The 13,361-nt window shown below is 42.2% G+C and overlaps 2 protein-coding genes across 2 annotated transcripts; one reads left to right on the top strand and one right to left on the bottom strand.

Moving 5' to 3' along the window:
- Positions 1–3,528: 3,528 nt before the first annotated feature.
- LOC146314925 (kelch repeat and BTB domain-containing protein 11-like) lies at positions 3,529–6,366 on the bottom strand. The gene is made up of 2 exons (XM_084737602.1): positions 5,478–6,366; positions 3,529–4,381 (listed from the first exon to the last, which is right to left on the bottom strand). The coding sequence occupies exons 1-2, from the start codon at positions 5,841–5,843 to the stop codon at positions 3,626–3,628; spliced, it is 1,122 nt and encodes a 373-aa protein (XP_084593728.1). The 5' UTR covers positions 5,844–6,366; the 3' UTR covers positions 3,529–3,625.
- A 5,298-nt stretch (positions 6,367–11,664) lies between these two features.
- LOC146314926 (stonustoxin subunit alpha-like) lies at positions 11,665–12,789 on the top strand. The gene is made up of 2 exons (XM_084737755.1): positions 11,665–11,816; positions 12,031–12,789. The coding sequence occupies exons 1-2, from the start codon at positions 11,771–11,773 to the stop codon at positions 12,600–12,602; spliced, it is 618 nt and encodes a 205-aa protein (XP_084593881.1). The 5' UTR covers positions 11,665–11,770; the 3' UTR covers positions 12,603–12,789.
- The last annotated feature ends 572 nt before the right edge of the window (positions 12,790–13,361 follow it).

Raw genomic sequence — 13,361 nt, forward strand, 5'->3', positions numbered from 1 at the left:
GTACATGTTACAATAAAGTTAGGTGTATTATTTATGATACTTTGTACTTAAACTTCAGATTTCAGACGACTTCATCTTGATTTTTTTTTTGTTTCATATATGGCAACTTTTCATTGTAAATCTACATTATGTTAAAATATTACAACTTTTTATCAAATAATGACTTTATCTTTAAACACTGAAACTTTTGTTTCTCATATTACAACTTTGTCTTCAAGTATTTAGATTTTTCTTGTAAAATTGCAACTTTTCTCTGTAAAATGACTTTTTAAAATTTCTTTGTTAATAAAAAAAATAATAACTAAAATTAAAACTTAAATCTCTTTTAATCATTTAAACTTTTTAAAAATCAAACAATATGGATTTTATTCTGTAAAAATACCAATAAAAACACTCCTAGTTTGTCATAAATATTTAACAAATAAAAACAGTTCAGTAAAATATGAGTCTGACAGTACTGTATATTTTTATTTTTACTTCAGGACTGAAGTACATTTGGCAGAAAATACTGCATTTCCCATCTTTCACAGACAAGTTCTTCAACATGTTTTTATGATATTTTCAAAAGTTATTTATGATTTAAAAAAAAACTGTTTGTAAATAAATAAATAAATCCCAGAATTCCCTGCTCGCATGTTTGTGCTGGAAGCTCCGTGTCACTGAGGCAGTAAACAAAAGTCCAGTTGTTCAGTCAGACTCTGGTTCCCATAACAGATATTTTCTCCGCATCACGCTGCGTTCTCATTGGTCGGTTTGTCACCGTGTGGTTAATCGTGAACTGTCGATGTGTCATTTGGTTCCCAGCGAAGGTTTCATGAGGACAGACGAGATTTTAATCTCATGACTCTCAGAGATGACAAACCTTCATCACGTCACAACAAACTGATGATGTTCTGTGTTTCTCTTCATCTTCAGTCTCAAACCAACAGGAAGTGATTCACAGCCTCATGAAAAAACTTTTCCTCCTGTGTTCATCTGAATCAGAACAAAGATCAGATATTTATTGATCAGACTGATCAACTTTAATGTTTGTAGTAAATCTGCAGTCATTGTGTTTCATGTTTCTCTCTGTGATCCATCATCTTTTCTTCTAACACTCAGTCAGTGTTTGTGAACTGAGACACTAACTGTTGAAGTTTTAAAGGTCAATTCTGTCTCATTCTTTCTTGATATTCGTCTTCAGCTGATCAACAGTCATACCTGCCAATATGCAGCACTTTGAAACCAAATTCTTTTTAAGAATAAAAATAATAATAATGAACAAATGACATTGTTTGGAATACAAAGTGGATTTAGCCTGATTTCAAATTTGATCACAAGATAGAAAATTATTTTACAGATGTTTTTATTGAGCGTATATTAAATTCAGACTGTTCTTAGAGAAACATGTACCTCGTCCCTTTAAAATGTTCTGAAGGGGAAAAAGAAATCTGTGAAAATCAGGAGAAACTGGTGAGAATTCTGACATCAGGAGGAACCAGGAGAGAAAATCCAGGTTCTTCAACAGATCAGTGTGAACCGGTTTTTACAAACTTTACATTCTGTTATTTATATCAAACTTTATTTGGTTCCATTAAAAACACACTGATGAGCCACAGACAGGACGACAGACAGGAGGACAGACAGGACGACAGACAGGAGGACAGACAGGAGGACAAACGGGACGACAGACAGGAGGACAGACAGGACGACAGACGGGACGACAGATGGGACAACAGACAGGAGGACAGACGGGATGACAGACAGGACGACAGACAGGAGGACAGACAGGACGACAGACGGGATGACAGACAGGAGGACAGACAGGACGACAGACAGGAGGACAGACAGGAGGACAGACAGGACGACAGACGGGAGGACAGACGGGACGACAGACGGGACGACAGACAGGAGGACAGACAGGAGGACAGACAGGACGACAGACAGGAGGACAGACAGGACGACAGACGGGATGACAGACAGGACAACAGACAGGAGGACAGACAGGACGACAGACAGGAGGACAGACGGGACGACAGACGGGATGACAGACAAGACGACAGACAGGACAACAGACAGGATGACATGTTGGTTTGAGTCTGAACATGAGGTTTTACACTCACAGACTTTAAACAACCACAGGAAGTTTTCATTTCATAATAAACAAATTAGAACACAGAACATTTCTGCTGACTTTTACTTTAATGAGACAAACTGTTTCTGTTTTACTCTGATCACAGAAGAAACATAATCACCAATATTACAGACGTATCAATTATTAAATATACCTCAGATCAATACATTCAATTCCTTATGAACAGACAGAAAAACTAAACATCTGGGTTTGACTTTTGTTTTCCCTGTTTAAAAGACCAGTGTGTAGATTTAGTGACATCTAGTGGTGAGTTTGCAGATTGCAAACACCTCATCTCTCCCTCCCCTTCAGACACACTCCAGATTTTCCCCAGAGACTCAGAGACTGCAGTGTTCTTTTATTTTGTTAATTTTATGCTTTAAAATTCACAAGAATGCAGGAAATAAAATCAAATTTCTGACATCAAAAACCTCCGTGTTTTTGTCGTCTCATGTTTGGCAGGTACGTCTTCAGAGTGTGTCTCCTACAGCGGCCATGAAACATGGCGGCTCAAACATGGCGGCTCAAACATGGCGGCCTCTGTGGAGAAGGAGCTGCTCCCTCTGTAGATATGAAGCGCTTCTTCTAAGATAACAAAGACATTATCCTTATTTTCAGCTGATTATAAAGACGTGGAAACATACTGATGAATATTTTATGACATTTCTGACTATAAATCTGACGCACCGGATCTTTAAAAAGCTCGTTCTGTCCACATTTGACTTTAATTTGAAACTTGTAATCATAATGACGTTTTAAAGGATGTTACCTTATGTTATGTTCACAGGTGTTAAATAGAATAAAATGAATAATGATGACCCTCTGTCCTCAGACTGACAGGGGGCGGGGCCAAAGCTACCTGAACCAGGCTGAGAAACGATGATGTCACCTTTCAGAGGATGATCTCATGTGCAGGTAACTCTGGGTGTGTTTGTTTTAACTGTTTGATGAAGGTCGGGTGGGTGGGGTTCAAGTTCACAAAGCTAGCTTGGAACACGTAAACACCCACGTTTTATCAGATCAGTTTACGGAGCATCCCTGTCAGCAGTTACTTTTTAATTTCAAATGAGATTGATTTCAATTAAAACTCATGTAAACATGTTCACTGTGACATCACTGTGACATCACTGGATGCAGGAAGAACAAAAGATTTTACAGCAGGAGAACTCAGCTTTCTCTGTCAGTGACTGACTGGATGAACACATGAAAAGTGGTGAACTGTCCCTTTAGAGTCCTGACTGTGAATTCTATCAGAGGTGCTGAGATCAGTCAGCAGACTCTGGGTCAGTTCAGCCGCTGCATCAAACACAAACATTCTTTCAGTCTCAGAACAGCTGGATTCAGACCAGCAGCCCGTCACATCCAGATGTTCAGGACTGTTCTTCAGATCTGATCTGTGTGCAGCAACAAGGAAACAAAAGGCACAGCAGGATGAAGGCGGGTTAACTTCTTATTAGCACTTGTTGTCAGTCTGAGTCTCGGTCCTGGACGGACGACTCATTCTGGGCTGGATCACTGGTCCTGGTCCAGGGTGAGGACGAAGGGCAGCAGGGCTCCCCTGGCCTCGGTGGGGGAGGGCAGCACCTCCTGCAGGAACCCCTCCTGCTCCTCCTGGACCTCGAACTGCAGCGTGTGGCTCCGGTTCACGCAGTAGATCCGGTCCCCGAGCACCGCGCAGCGGAATGGCAGCGGGTCTTGGAGCGGGAAGGATGTGGCGGCGTGCCACGCCTTCACCACCGTGTTGTACCTGTACACGCTCACCGCCGCGCGCTCCCGCTCCACGTCAAAGCGGTACACGAGGCTGCGGTGCGCCACCATGTCAGTGGACCGACGGCGGCTCTCGTTGAACGGACACTCCTCCCACTCGTCCCGCCGGGAGTCGTACCTCAGCAGGCGGTAAAAGAGCGAACCGCCAGAGACGAATAGCTCCCCGCCACACGACGTCGCTTCGTGCGCCACAGCGAATGAGCCTCTGGGCAGCGGAGCCACCGGGATCCACCTGTCCAAACGCGGGTCGTAGCGCTCCACCGTGAACAGACACTCCCCGCCGATGGCGTACAGGTACCCATCCATGGACACCAGCTTGAGCTGCACGCGGGGCTCATTCAGCGGTCGCACCTGGCTCCAGGTGTCGGTCCGCGGGTTGTAGCAGAAGACCCGGTCCGACACCTTGGAGCGGCTCATCCCCCCCGCCACAAACAGGTAGTTGTACAGGGTGCACATCCCGGAACCTTTCACCGGCACCTCCTCCGGCAAGCAGGTCAGCACCTTGGGAAGTAACAGATTACATGTAATGGGATTACAAAATCTGGATCCAAAAAAAGGTAAATAGTTACAGACAAAAAGACGTAATCAGATTACAGTTACACTTAGTAAAAATGTGGATTATTAGCGGGAGTATAGTTTTAAAATAAAGAAGGATACCATCCACAGTGAACGCACCGCTGCTGATTCAGTATCATGATGTCTAACGAAAAGATGATTGAAATCAATCAATCAATAAACTGAGCTCAACAGAAAAACTAATAACATAAAACACTGAGAGCAACAGTTCATCAACCGTTAAATTAATCTGCATCTAGTTTGTGAACCGATTCATCGTTTTCAGTTTGAGTTCTTTTGAAGAAAAAAGTCCAAATTCTCTGATTTCAGTTTCTTAAATGTGAATATTTCCTGGTTTCTTTCCTCGTCTCTGACAGGAAACTGAATATCTTTGACTTGTGGACAAAACGAGACATTTGAGGACGTCGTCTTGGACTTTTTTTTTTATCATGACATTTTATGGACCAAACACCCAACCACATGTCAGCGTTGTGTTTTGGGTTAAATCACTTCGGTCCATCGTGGCGTTTATTCAGCCCAAAAACAGACATTGAAAAGTGGGTCTTGTTTGGTTCAGCTGATTTGTCCAAATGTCTTTTCAGCTTTCACTTCCGGTCAGAACCGGATGTAGATGGGCGTCCTTGAATTGTTGACTTTTCAACAACATGAAAAAGTCTTTTTATCTTTCACTTTCAGACAAAATCAAACGTTTCTTCGATGACTGTTGATAATTTTCTCAATTAATCGATCAGCCCCACCCAACAAAAAGAAAAAAACAGAGACAAAAAAAAAGGCTTGTCAAATTAATCAATAATCAAATTCATAGATACAGGTAAGACTTGAAAATTGGTCCAAAGATCCTCGGTGGACCTGACAGAAGATTTTACAAGTGATAAGATTAATTACTCGATTAATCGTTTTGAGGTAATCCAACAGAAAGTAATCAAGTTACTTTATATTGTGGTACTCTGATTACGTTACTGACTACATTAGTAACTGTACTGGAACACATTTGTAAAGTAACCCTCCCAACCCTGAGCACCTCCCACTGCCGCCGCTCCGGGTGGAGGCAGAACACCCGGCGGGGGGCGGGCTCCTCCGGGCTCCCCCCGCGGTCACACAGCTCGCTGCTCTCGGCCGCCGCCAGCACCTTGGTCCCCTCCATCCTCCGGGCCAGGATGAGCTCCCGCTCTCCGGCGGTGAGGCGGCCGAACACGGCGGGGCTCCGCAGCACCTGCAGGTAGTGGTCGCTCATGAAGCGGTAGATTCGCTCCTGTTCGCGCTCCGAAGCGTCCCTCTTCGCTTTACTGAGCAGCTCGAAGCAGTTCTCCGCGGTGATGTCTGCAGCTGCTGAGCCCAGCTGTGAGCGCTGACCCCCGGCTGACTGCTCACCTTCACCGGCCTCCATCTGATGTGTCCTCCGGTCCTGTCGGAGACAGATCTGCGGCTGCTGATCCAGACTTCTGTCTCCTCTCCACAATGAAAACGCCCCTCTCGCTCCTCCTTTATTCTCTGTCTGTTGCTTCAAGTTTCTTTCCTCCTCCTTCTCCTCCTCCTCACACACAGACCTGATCCTTCCCTTGTCTCGGTTCCTTCCCCACCGGCTCCTCCATGCTGCGTTCCTCCAGCGGGGCGCGGTGGCCGATGAAGCCGAGAGTCACCGCCTGCTGACTGGGCAGGTTTGCTGCGTCTCCCCGCTGCAGAGCCCGGAGGTGTGTGCGGACACAAAGGCGCTCAGTGAGCTCCACACTGGACTCTGTGTTCTGGGTGTTCCCGCCCCTCCGACTCTCAGGAACAAAGAGGCTGTGCAGAACCATACGAGGGTTCCTGCAGAACCCGCCGTGCTCTGACATCCATCACAGAACAAACACTGCAGTGTTCTCTATCAAATACTTTGTATTGATCACAGGTTCCACTGCAGAGGGGACAGAAGTACTCTGATCGTTTACTGCAGTAAAAGTACTGATACTACAGAATAGAAATACTCTGTTACAAGTAAAAATCCTCACTTCACTTCAAAAGAATGAAAATAAAAGTATTCATGATGCAGAATAATATTAGATTGTAATTACTGATGATTTAATCTGTTGATAATTTATGTGTTGCAGGTTTATGGAGCTATTTTGACTTATATCATTTATTAGTTGATTATATTTTGACTGAATACTCTGAATCTGTAAAGTATAAAATGCAGTGGTGGACAGTAACTAAGTACATTTACTGAAGTACTGCAGTATTTTAGGCTACATTTTACTTCTGATATATTTCAGAGGGAAATATTGGACTTTTTGGGGAAACTGTGTCTCGGCAGGTACAGTCAGCTGTTGAAGTTGTACTCATGTAAGAGGAGCGATACTGCAGCATGAAAAGGTTAAAGTACAAAAGTAAAAGTATTTATTAGTCATAATATCATCACTGAAGCAGCATGTCAGTGTTACAGCTGGCTCAGTTCATTTTAACCACTTTAATGAAAGACTTTATTAAATCTTCATGTTTGTTTGTAAAATCTTAATTGGTAAAGTAATTAAAGCTGTAAATGTAGTGGAGTAAAAAAGTACATTTCCCGCTGAGATATAGTGGAGTAGCAGGAAATACATACAGGAAGTACAGTATAAGTACAGTACATGTAACTCAAAACTGTACAGTACCAGTACTTGAGTAAATGTACTTCATTACTTTCCATCACCTCCTGTCCTCATGTCAGAGAGTCTTTAATGAGTCCTGATTGGTCAGAGCAGCTTTTAAATACCTGCAGCCATTCTGTAACATGAAATGTTCAGATCATACAGAACAGGAAACAGGAAATATACGGTACTTTTTATTTAAAGAGTATCTAACTAGGAGTAATACCTCCTACAGAAATACATTTAAAAAAGAAAAAGATTTAATTCTAAATATTGAGAATAAATTCTTTGAAAGAAATAAGAAGCAAAGGAGAAGAAAATTAAAAACGTGGAGAAAATCTCAACATATGATGATGAGAACATGATACATTTACAATAACAGTCAGTTTATAAGTCTGAGAAATGAGTTTCAAAATAAGAGTTTAATACATGAATACAAGTTTTAGGTGAAACAACAAAAAGTCAATGTGAGATCATATAAAACAGTTGAAGTGATCTGAATAAAACAAAGTCATGAGAATCGATGCGTTGGTACGTTGGTAATACTGAAAATATGATGGTGCAAGTTTTTCAACACTTACACAGAGTAGAGGATGTGGTTCCTTCAGATCTGATGAGGACAGTACAAGTTCTCTGCAGAAAGAAAAACAGTAACAAATAAATAACAGAGTTGTGTATTGAAATACTTTGCATTCCAGATGGATCATCAAGGATTAATAATACATTAACAATACAAAAACCAGGATGCAAATGATGCCATGAAACTCTTGATGGCGCGTCAGATGTCCTGCGCTCCGCGGTGCGCTCTGGTGTAGTGTCTGACGGCGCGTCAGCTGTCCTGCGCTCCGCGGTGCGCTCTGGTGGAGTGTCTGACGGCGCGTCAGCTGTCCTGCGCTCCGCGGTGCGCTCTGGTGAAGTGTCTGACGGCGCGTCAGCTGTCCTGCGCTCCGCGGTGCGCTCTGGTGAAGTGTCTGACGGCGCGTCAGCTGTCCTGCGCTCCGCGGTGCGCTCTGGTGGAGTGTCTGACGGCGCGTCAGCTGTCCTGCGCTCCGCGGTGCGCTCTGGTGAAGTGTCTGACGGCGCGTCAGCTGTCCTGCGCTCCGCGGTGCGCTCTGGTGGAGCGTCTGACGGCGCGTCAGCTGTCCTGCGCTCCGCGGTGCGCTCTGGTGAAGCGTCTGACGGCGCGTCAGCTGTCCTGCGCTCCGTTTCTATCACTCTTCTCTGCTTCCATCACTGTTAGTTTTGTGGTTTGTGGTGATTTAGAGACTCGGTTTGTAAAGTTTACAGTCTGTCATGATGTTGCATTGATCTGATCTGTACGATGATGCAGATAAAAAACAAGAACTGAAACTTGTTTACCGACCACTCGTTTATCTTCTCTCATCAGTGATTAATGCACCAAGTAATATAAAAATATATTTATGATTCCCTTTAATTCATCACTTAAATGTTATCCTTGTGTGTTTTTGTATCTTCTGTCTGTTATCCTGTAACTGTGATACACACTGACAAAAAACAACAGTTTGACTGGAAGAATCTCAGTCGACTGTCGTGGGTCCAACTAATTATCAGAGTCAATGATAATTTCGGGAGCATCTTTACTTAAAACATATTTCCTCATGTTCTCATGGATGCAATTTAAGAGAATGGGGATGCACCCCAGGACTGTGTTAAAGGGTCTTCAGTGAAACCAGGTCAGTGTTTGAAGGTTTCTGTATTTGAGCTCTCAACACTTCATCCATGTATTGAATTTCAGAGTATTAACAGTTCAAAGATAAACCTCAGACAGACCAGTTCAGACCAGTTCAGACCAGTTCAGACACAGTTTTTACTGAAGACGTGAGCTCAGATTACAGTCAAACTGCTGCTGATTCTACTGAAGAAACACTCACAATAAGACGTGTAACTCTTTCTAAAATCATTGTTCTTTAACTTTAACTTTCTAATAGATATTTAGAAACAGCCAATGAGCATCCAGAAACATTTCTACAGTTAAACAGTGACACAGCAGAATGTGATCAAAGTGATCAATGTGATGATCAAACAGTTCCAGATTTCTCTGGTAGGATTCTCACCTGCTGAAGTCACTTCAGGTCAACTTACAGACACTTTCCAGCTTCATGTGTGGAGGAAACACTGGGAGAGAAGAAGCTGCTCATCTCTTCCTCATCAGTCCTGCTGTCTGTGAACATCTGATCTGAGGACGCCGTCACACCCTCATGACATCACAGTCCAAGTCTACAAACACTTCAGAGTGACGTCAAAACCAGTCCAACCTGTGGCACAAACCCAGTCACATGATGTAGTTCTACTGTCTGTCCACTAGATGGTGCAGCCTAAGATCCCCAGACGGGGCCCTTTATTCTGTTCCAAACAAAGTGGAACCAGAACCTCTGGAAAGACACAGTAGCTTTGTTTTAAAAGGCATTATACAGATAAAGTTTGCTTTTATGATCACTTCTGATAGAGCTGCTAGAGCAGTTTAATGTAGGAACTATTTTCTTTCAAGTTCCTACATGAAATTGCTCGCTCTGAAGGGCCCTGCCCGGGTTCCTCAGGCTGCGTTCTGCCTCATAACAAACCAACATGTCTAAAATCTAGTCGTGTACCAGTGAGATCCACCCTGCTGCTTCAGTCCATCTGTCAGTGCTGAGCTGCTCTTTAGTTCATTAGATGGTCAGTCAGCACCATCTAGTGGACAGACTGGTACACTAAGACACTAAGACATCGGACGTCTCTATCATGACACTACTACAGTTTTTGTAATCTTAGTTTTTATTGATTTTACAGACAAACAAGGCACAACAAGCAAAGCAAAACAAAACAAAAGAAAAAAACATACAAACATGCCAAACCAATAAAATGTACCACAAATCCAAAAATCACAGCAAACTACAACAAGACAGGACAAATGAAACAAGGACAGAGGGAAGACAGAGCATTATATGCATATATATGTGTATGAGTGAATATACACACATATATACATGTGTGATATATATGGTACATACCATAAATATCAGGTTGTACATCATATTATGCAGACTAGCTAACAGCTCAGTACGTCAGGTTACAGTTGTATAAGGGCCCCATATTTCCATGTAGACATTTATCAGGCTGTAACAGGAGGAAGTCAAAAACACCGCCGATGCTCCTTCAATGACTTTATTGAACAGGCATCAGAAACAACAGTCTGCAGAACAGTGAGGAGGAGGAACCCCTGGATAAAAGTCTTACTGAAGTCATGAAGATCCCCAAGCCCTGGAAATCTGTCTACGGTTTTTTAAGCATTTGTGACCATAGGCCGTTCCCAACCTCAGTATTATCCAACAAACTGAATTAATATTCAGTAAGACTACGTAACTTGCTGGTCTGCTGCCTTGTGCATCCTTCTTGTCTTCCATCATGATCTTTTTAAAGAATCTTAAAGAATGTGGTGGATTTTGCTTTGGGTCTTGCAACATATTTATTAATATCACTTTCTTTTTTTTTATCAGTTTAATCAAGTTTTGTGGGTATCGTAGAGGGGTAGGGTAACTTAGCTGAATGAAGCAAAAGGCTAAGTGGCCATGTTGGTGTCTTGCCTCACTGGAAGTCCTACTTTAAGAACATTTGATGAATTAAGAGGACTTAACAATCTGCAGAGAAAAAAATTCTGGCAATTTCTCCAGCTTGGAGACTGTCTGTCTGGGGCAGTGCTGGGTTGTTTACGCAGTCCTCTGTTTTCTCTAAATTGAAATAGAGAGAAATGCTAGGATGAGAGGTTGCTACGTCTAAACTTATTCAAAATACTCAACAGACTCTGCTGGACTCGTGTGAGAAAGTACAGGGCAGGATTGAGTCATTCAAACCTTTTGGCAGAAGGTCATAGAAAAGACCAATGACAGTCTGGGAGGAGATGTCGGTCTTTCTTCTGCTCTGTTCCTGCTGAACAGTCTAAACAGAAATGAGAGAACAGGCCAGAAGAAGCCCAGTAGCTAAAGGTTGTTTCACTACAGCAAAGAGGGTCATATGACACTGGACAGGAGGAGTCAACCACTTACTCTGAATGGTTCACAGCCCGATCAGAAACTGACCCATATGTGTGACTAATATATAAAAGAAATAGTAAAATGTACATCTATAAAGAAATATGGCACCCATTTCTATCACAGACCAGAAAAAACATGAGCAAAGATTAGTCTGATGTATGTATAATTTAAAGCTAAGCCTACAGTGCACCATGTTCAATAGTTCAATATTTAGCACAACCTGGAGACTGAATGGTTTAGTTTATTGTGGTTTGTTTTGAGCAGGCTGAAGGCCTGTGGACTGGATTCTGGCTGAGGAAGGCAAGGTATGAGAGAACAGGGCAGGGAACATAGAACAATTTGTTCGTGTGTGAGTGTTTGTCAGACTGTTCATTTAACATGTAGAGGACAATATGTCACATTGTGTTTTATCATGTGGGATGACATCAATAAAAACAGAACAGATCAGTGGAGTGCTTTCTAATCATTTGGACAGTATCTTCTTCTTCTTCTTCTTCTTCTTCTTTGATGTGTGTTTTTCTCAGAAATACAGTGAAGGAATCATGGCAACAGTTGACACGGATGAACTTCAGTCTGTTTCTCCATCACACTGACAAACTGAGGAACACTGCTTCATGTTGAGCAGCAGTCAGGACTCATGTTGGATATAAAATCATTGTGACTGTGTTTGTTCCTCCAGGATGGACCATGGTGGAGAGCAGAGGTTAAAACCTGGTCTGAGGAAGTGTAAGTGTGGATTCAATTTGACTCATGATGACAAAACAGGACACAGTCAGTTTGTCTTTAAATACAAAGATGATAGTTCATTAAAACTTAATGACAAAATGTGTCATCATTAAACTTTATAGAAATGAAGAACACATCAGTAAACAGAGAATAAATCCTTCAGATGTGTCTGATGATAAACTGCTGCTGTGTTGTGTCTTTTTCTCTCCATCAGATTTCTGTGAACTCACACTGGACACAAACACAGCAAACAAAAACCTCAAACTGTCTGATGACAACAGGACGATGACACGTGTGGAGGAGGAGCAGCCATATCCTGATCATCCAGACAGATTTGACTTCTGTCAGCTGCTGTGTAGAACTGGTCTGACTGGTCGCTGTTACTGGGAGGTGGAGTGGAGAGGATGGGTTGATATAGCAGTGAGTTACAGAGGAATCAAAAGGAGTGGAAAGACTGAAAGTTGTGTGTTTGGAGGAAATGATCAGTCCTGGAGTCTGTTCTGCTCTAATGGTCGTTACTCTGTCTGGCATAAACACAAAAGAACAGTCCTCCCTGTCTCCTCCTCCTCCTCTTCCTCCTCCTCCTCCTCCTCCTCCTCCTCCTCCTCCTCCTCCTCTGGTAGAGTAGCAGTGTATGTGGACTGTCCTGCTGGCTCTCTGTCCTTCTACAGAGTCTCCTCTGAAAAACTGATCCACCTCCACACCGTCAACACCACATTCACTGAACCTCTGTATCCTGGGTTCAGGTTCTGGTTTGGTGCCTCAGTGTCTCTGTGTCCTCTGTAGGACAGAGACAACCTCCAGTCCTGTGGTTTAAATGTTGGTGGACGAGGCTTCACTTTGGTCAACATTTGACTCACTGATTGTACCTTTAATGTTTTTTTCTGACAAATGTTGAAATGACGTCTTCAGGACTGAACTTGTTGTGTTCAAACTGTGTTGACTTTGATTTTGACTTGAATAAAGTTTTCTTGCAGCAGCATCTAGTAGCTGCTGATGTCTGAAGAGCTTCTCACTGACTTCAATCAAATATTTACGAGTCGATGTCAATGTGATTTCAACAAATTCACTTTTTTATCCTCCATGTTTTCACTAATGGAAATATACTGCAAAAATCTGACATGTTAAAATTATCTGTAAGATTTTATGTTCATCAGTTAGTGAGAGTTTATGTAACAGTTTAAAAGGTTCATGTTAAATCAGTGGTTAAATCCAGCTAAATGGAACAAGACCTCCATCTGCTGTTTAAAACATGCAGTTGTCCTTTTGTAATGTAACTAAGTTACTTCATTGTTATAAAATGCAAAATACTTAAAAATGGTAAATCTGACATATATCAATTTGCATATTTTTTTTATTTTTTTTTTAGTTTTGTTCTGTTTATTTTCTTTACATGAATTTAAATCAACTATAGAATCACTAACAACTGTATTGTACAGATCATAATTTTGTAAACATATAAAAAGTGAGGATTTTCACAGAGACAGAAGATCATTCTGCTCTTTTGTCCTTTATCATAAACACAGACGTATAAATATATGTATA

The sequence above is a fragment of the Lutjanus erythropterus genome, chromosome 15 (assembly GCF_056507025.1).
Source record: "Lutjanus erythropterus isolate fLutEry1 chromosome 15, fLutEry1.hap2, whole genome shotgun sequence".
Taxonomy (NCBI): Eukaryota; Metazoa; Chordata; class Actinopteri; order Lutjaniformes; family Lutjanidae; genus Lutjanus; species Lutjanus erythropterus.

What these genes read in the sequence shown, in the direction of transcription:
- LOC146314925 (XM_084737602.1), bottom strand. Translation starts at nt 5,843, where the DNA reads ATGGAGGCCGGTGAAGGTGAGCAGTCAGCCGGGGGTCAGCGCTCACAG. An exon ending in CGGAGCGGCGGCAGTGGGAG is followed by an intron (nt 4,382 to 5,477) that starts GTGCTCAGGGTT and finishes TTACTTCCCAAG; the next exon opens with GTGCTGACCTGCTTGCCGGA.
- LOC146314926 (XM_084737755.1), top strand. Translation starts at nt 11,771, where the DNA reads ATGGACCATGGTGGAGAGCAGAGGTTAAAACCTGGTCTGAGGAAGT. An exon ending in AAAACCTGGTCTGAGGAAGT is followed by an intron (nt 11,817 to 12,030) that starts GTAAGTGTGGAT and finishes TCTCTCCATCAG; the next exon opens with ATTTCTGTGAACTCACACTG.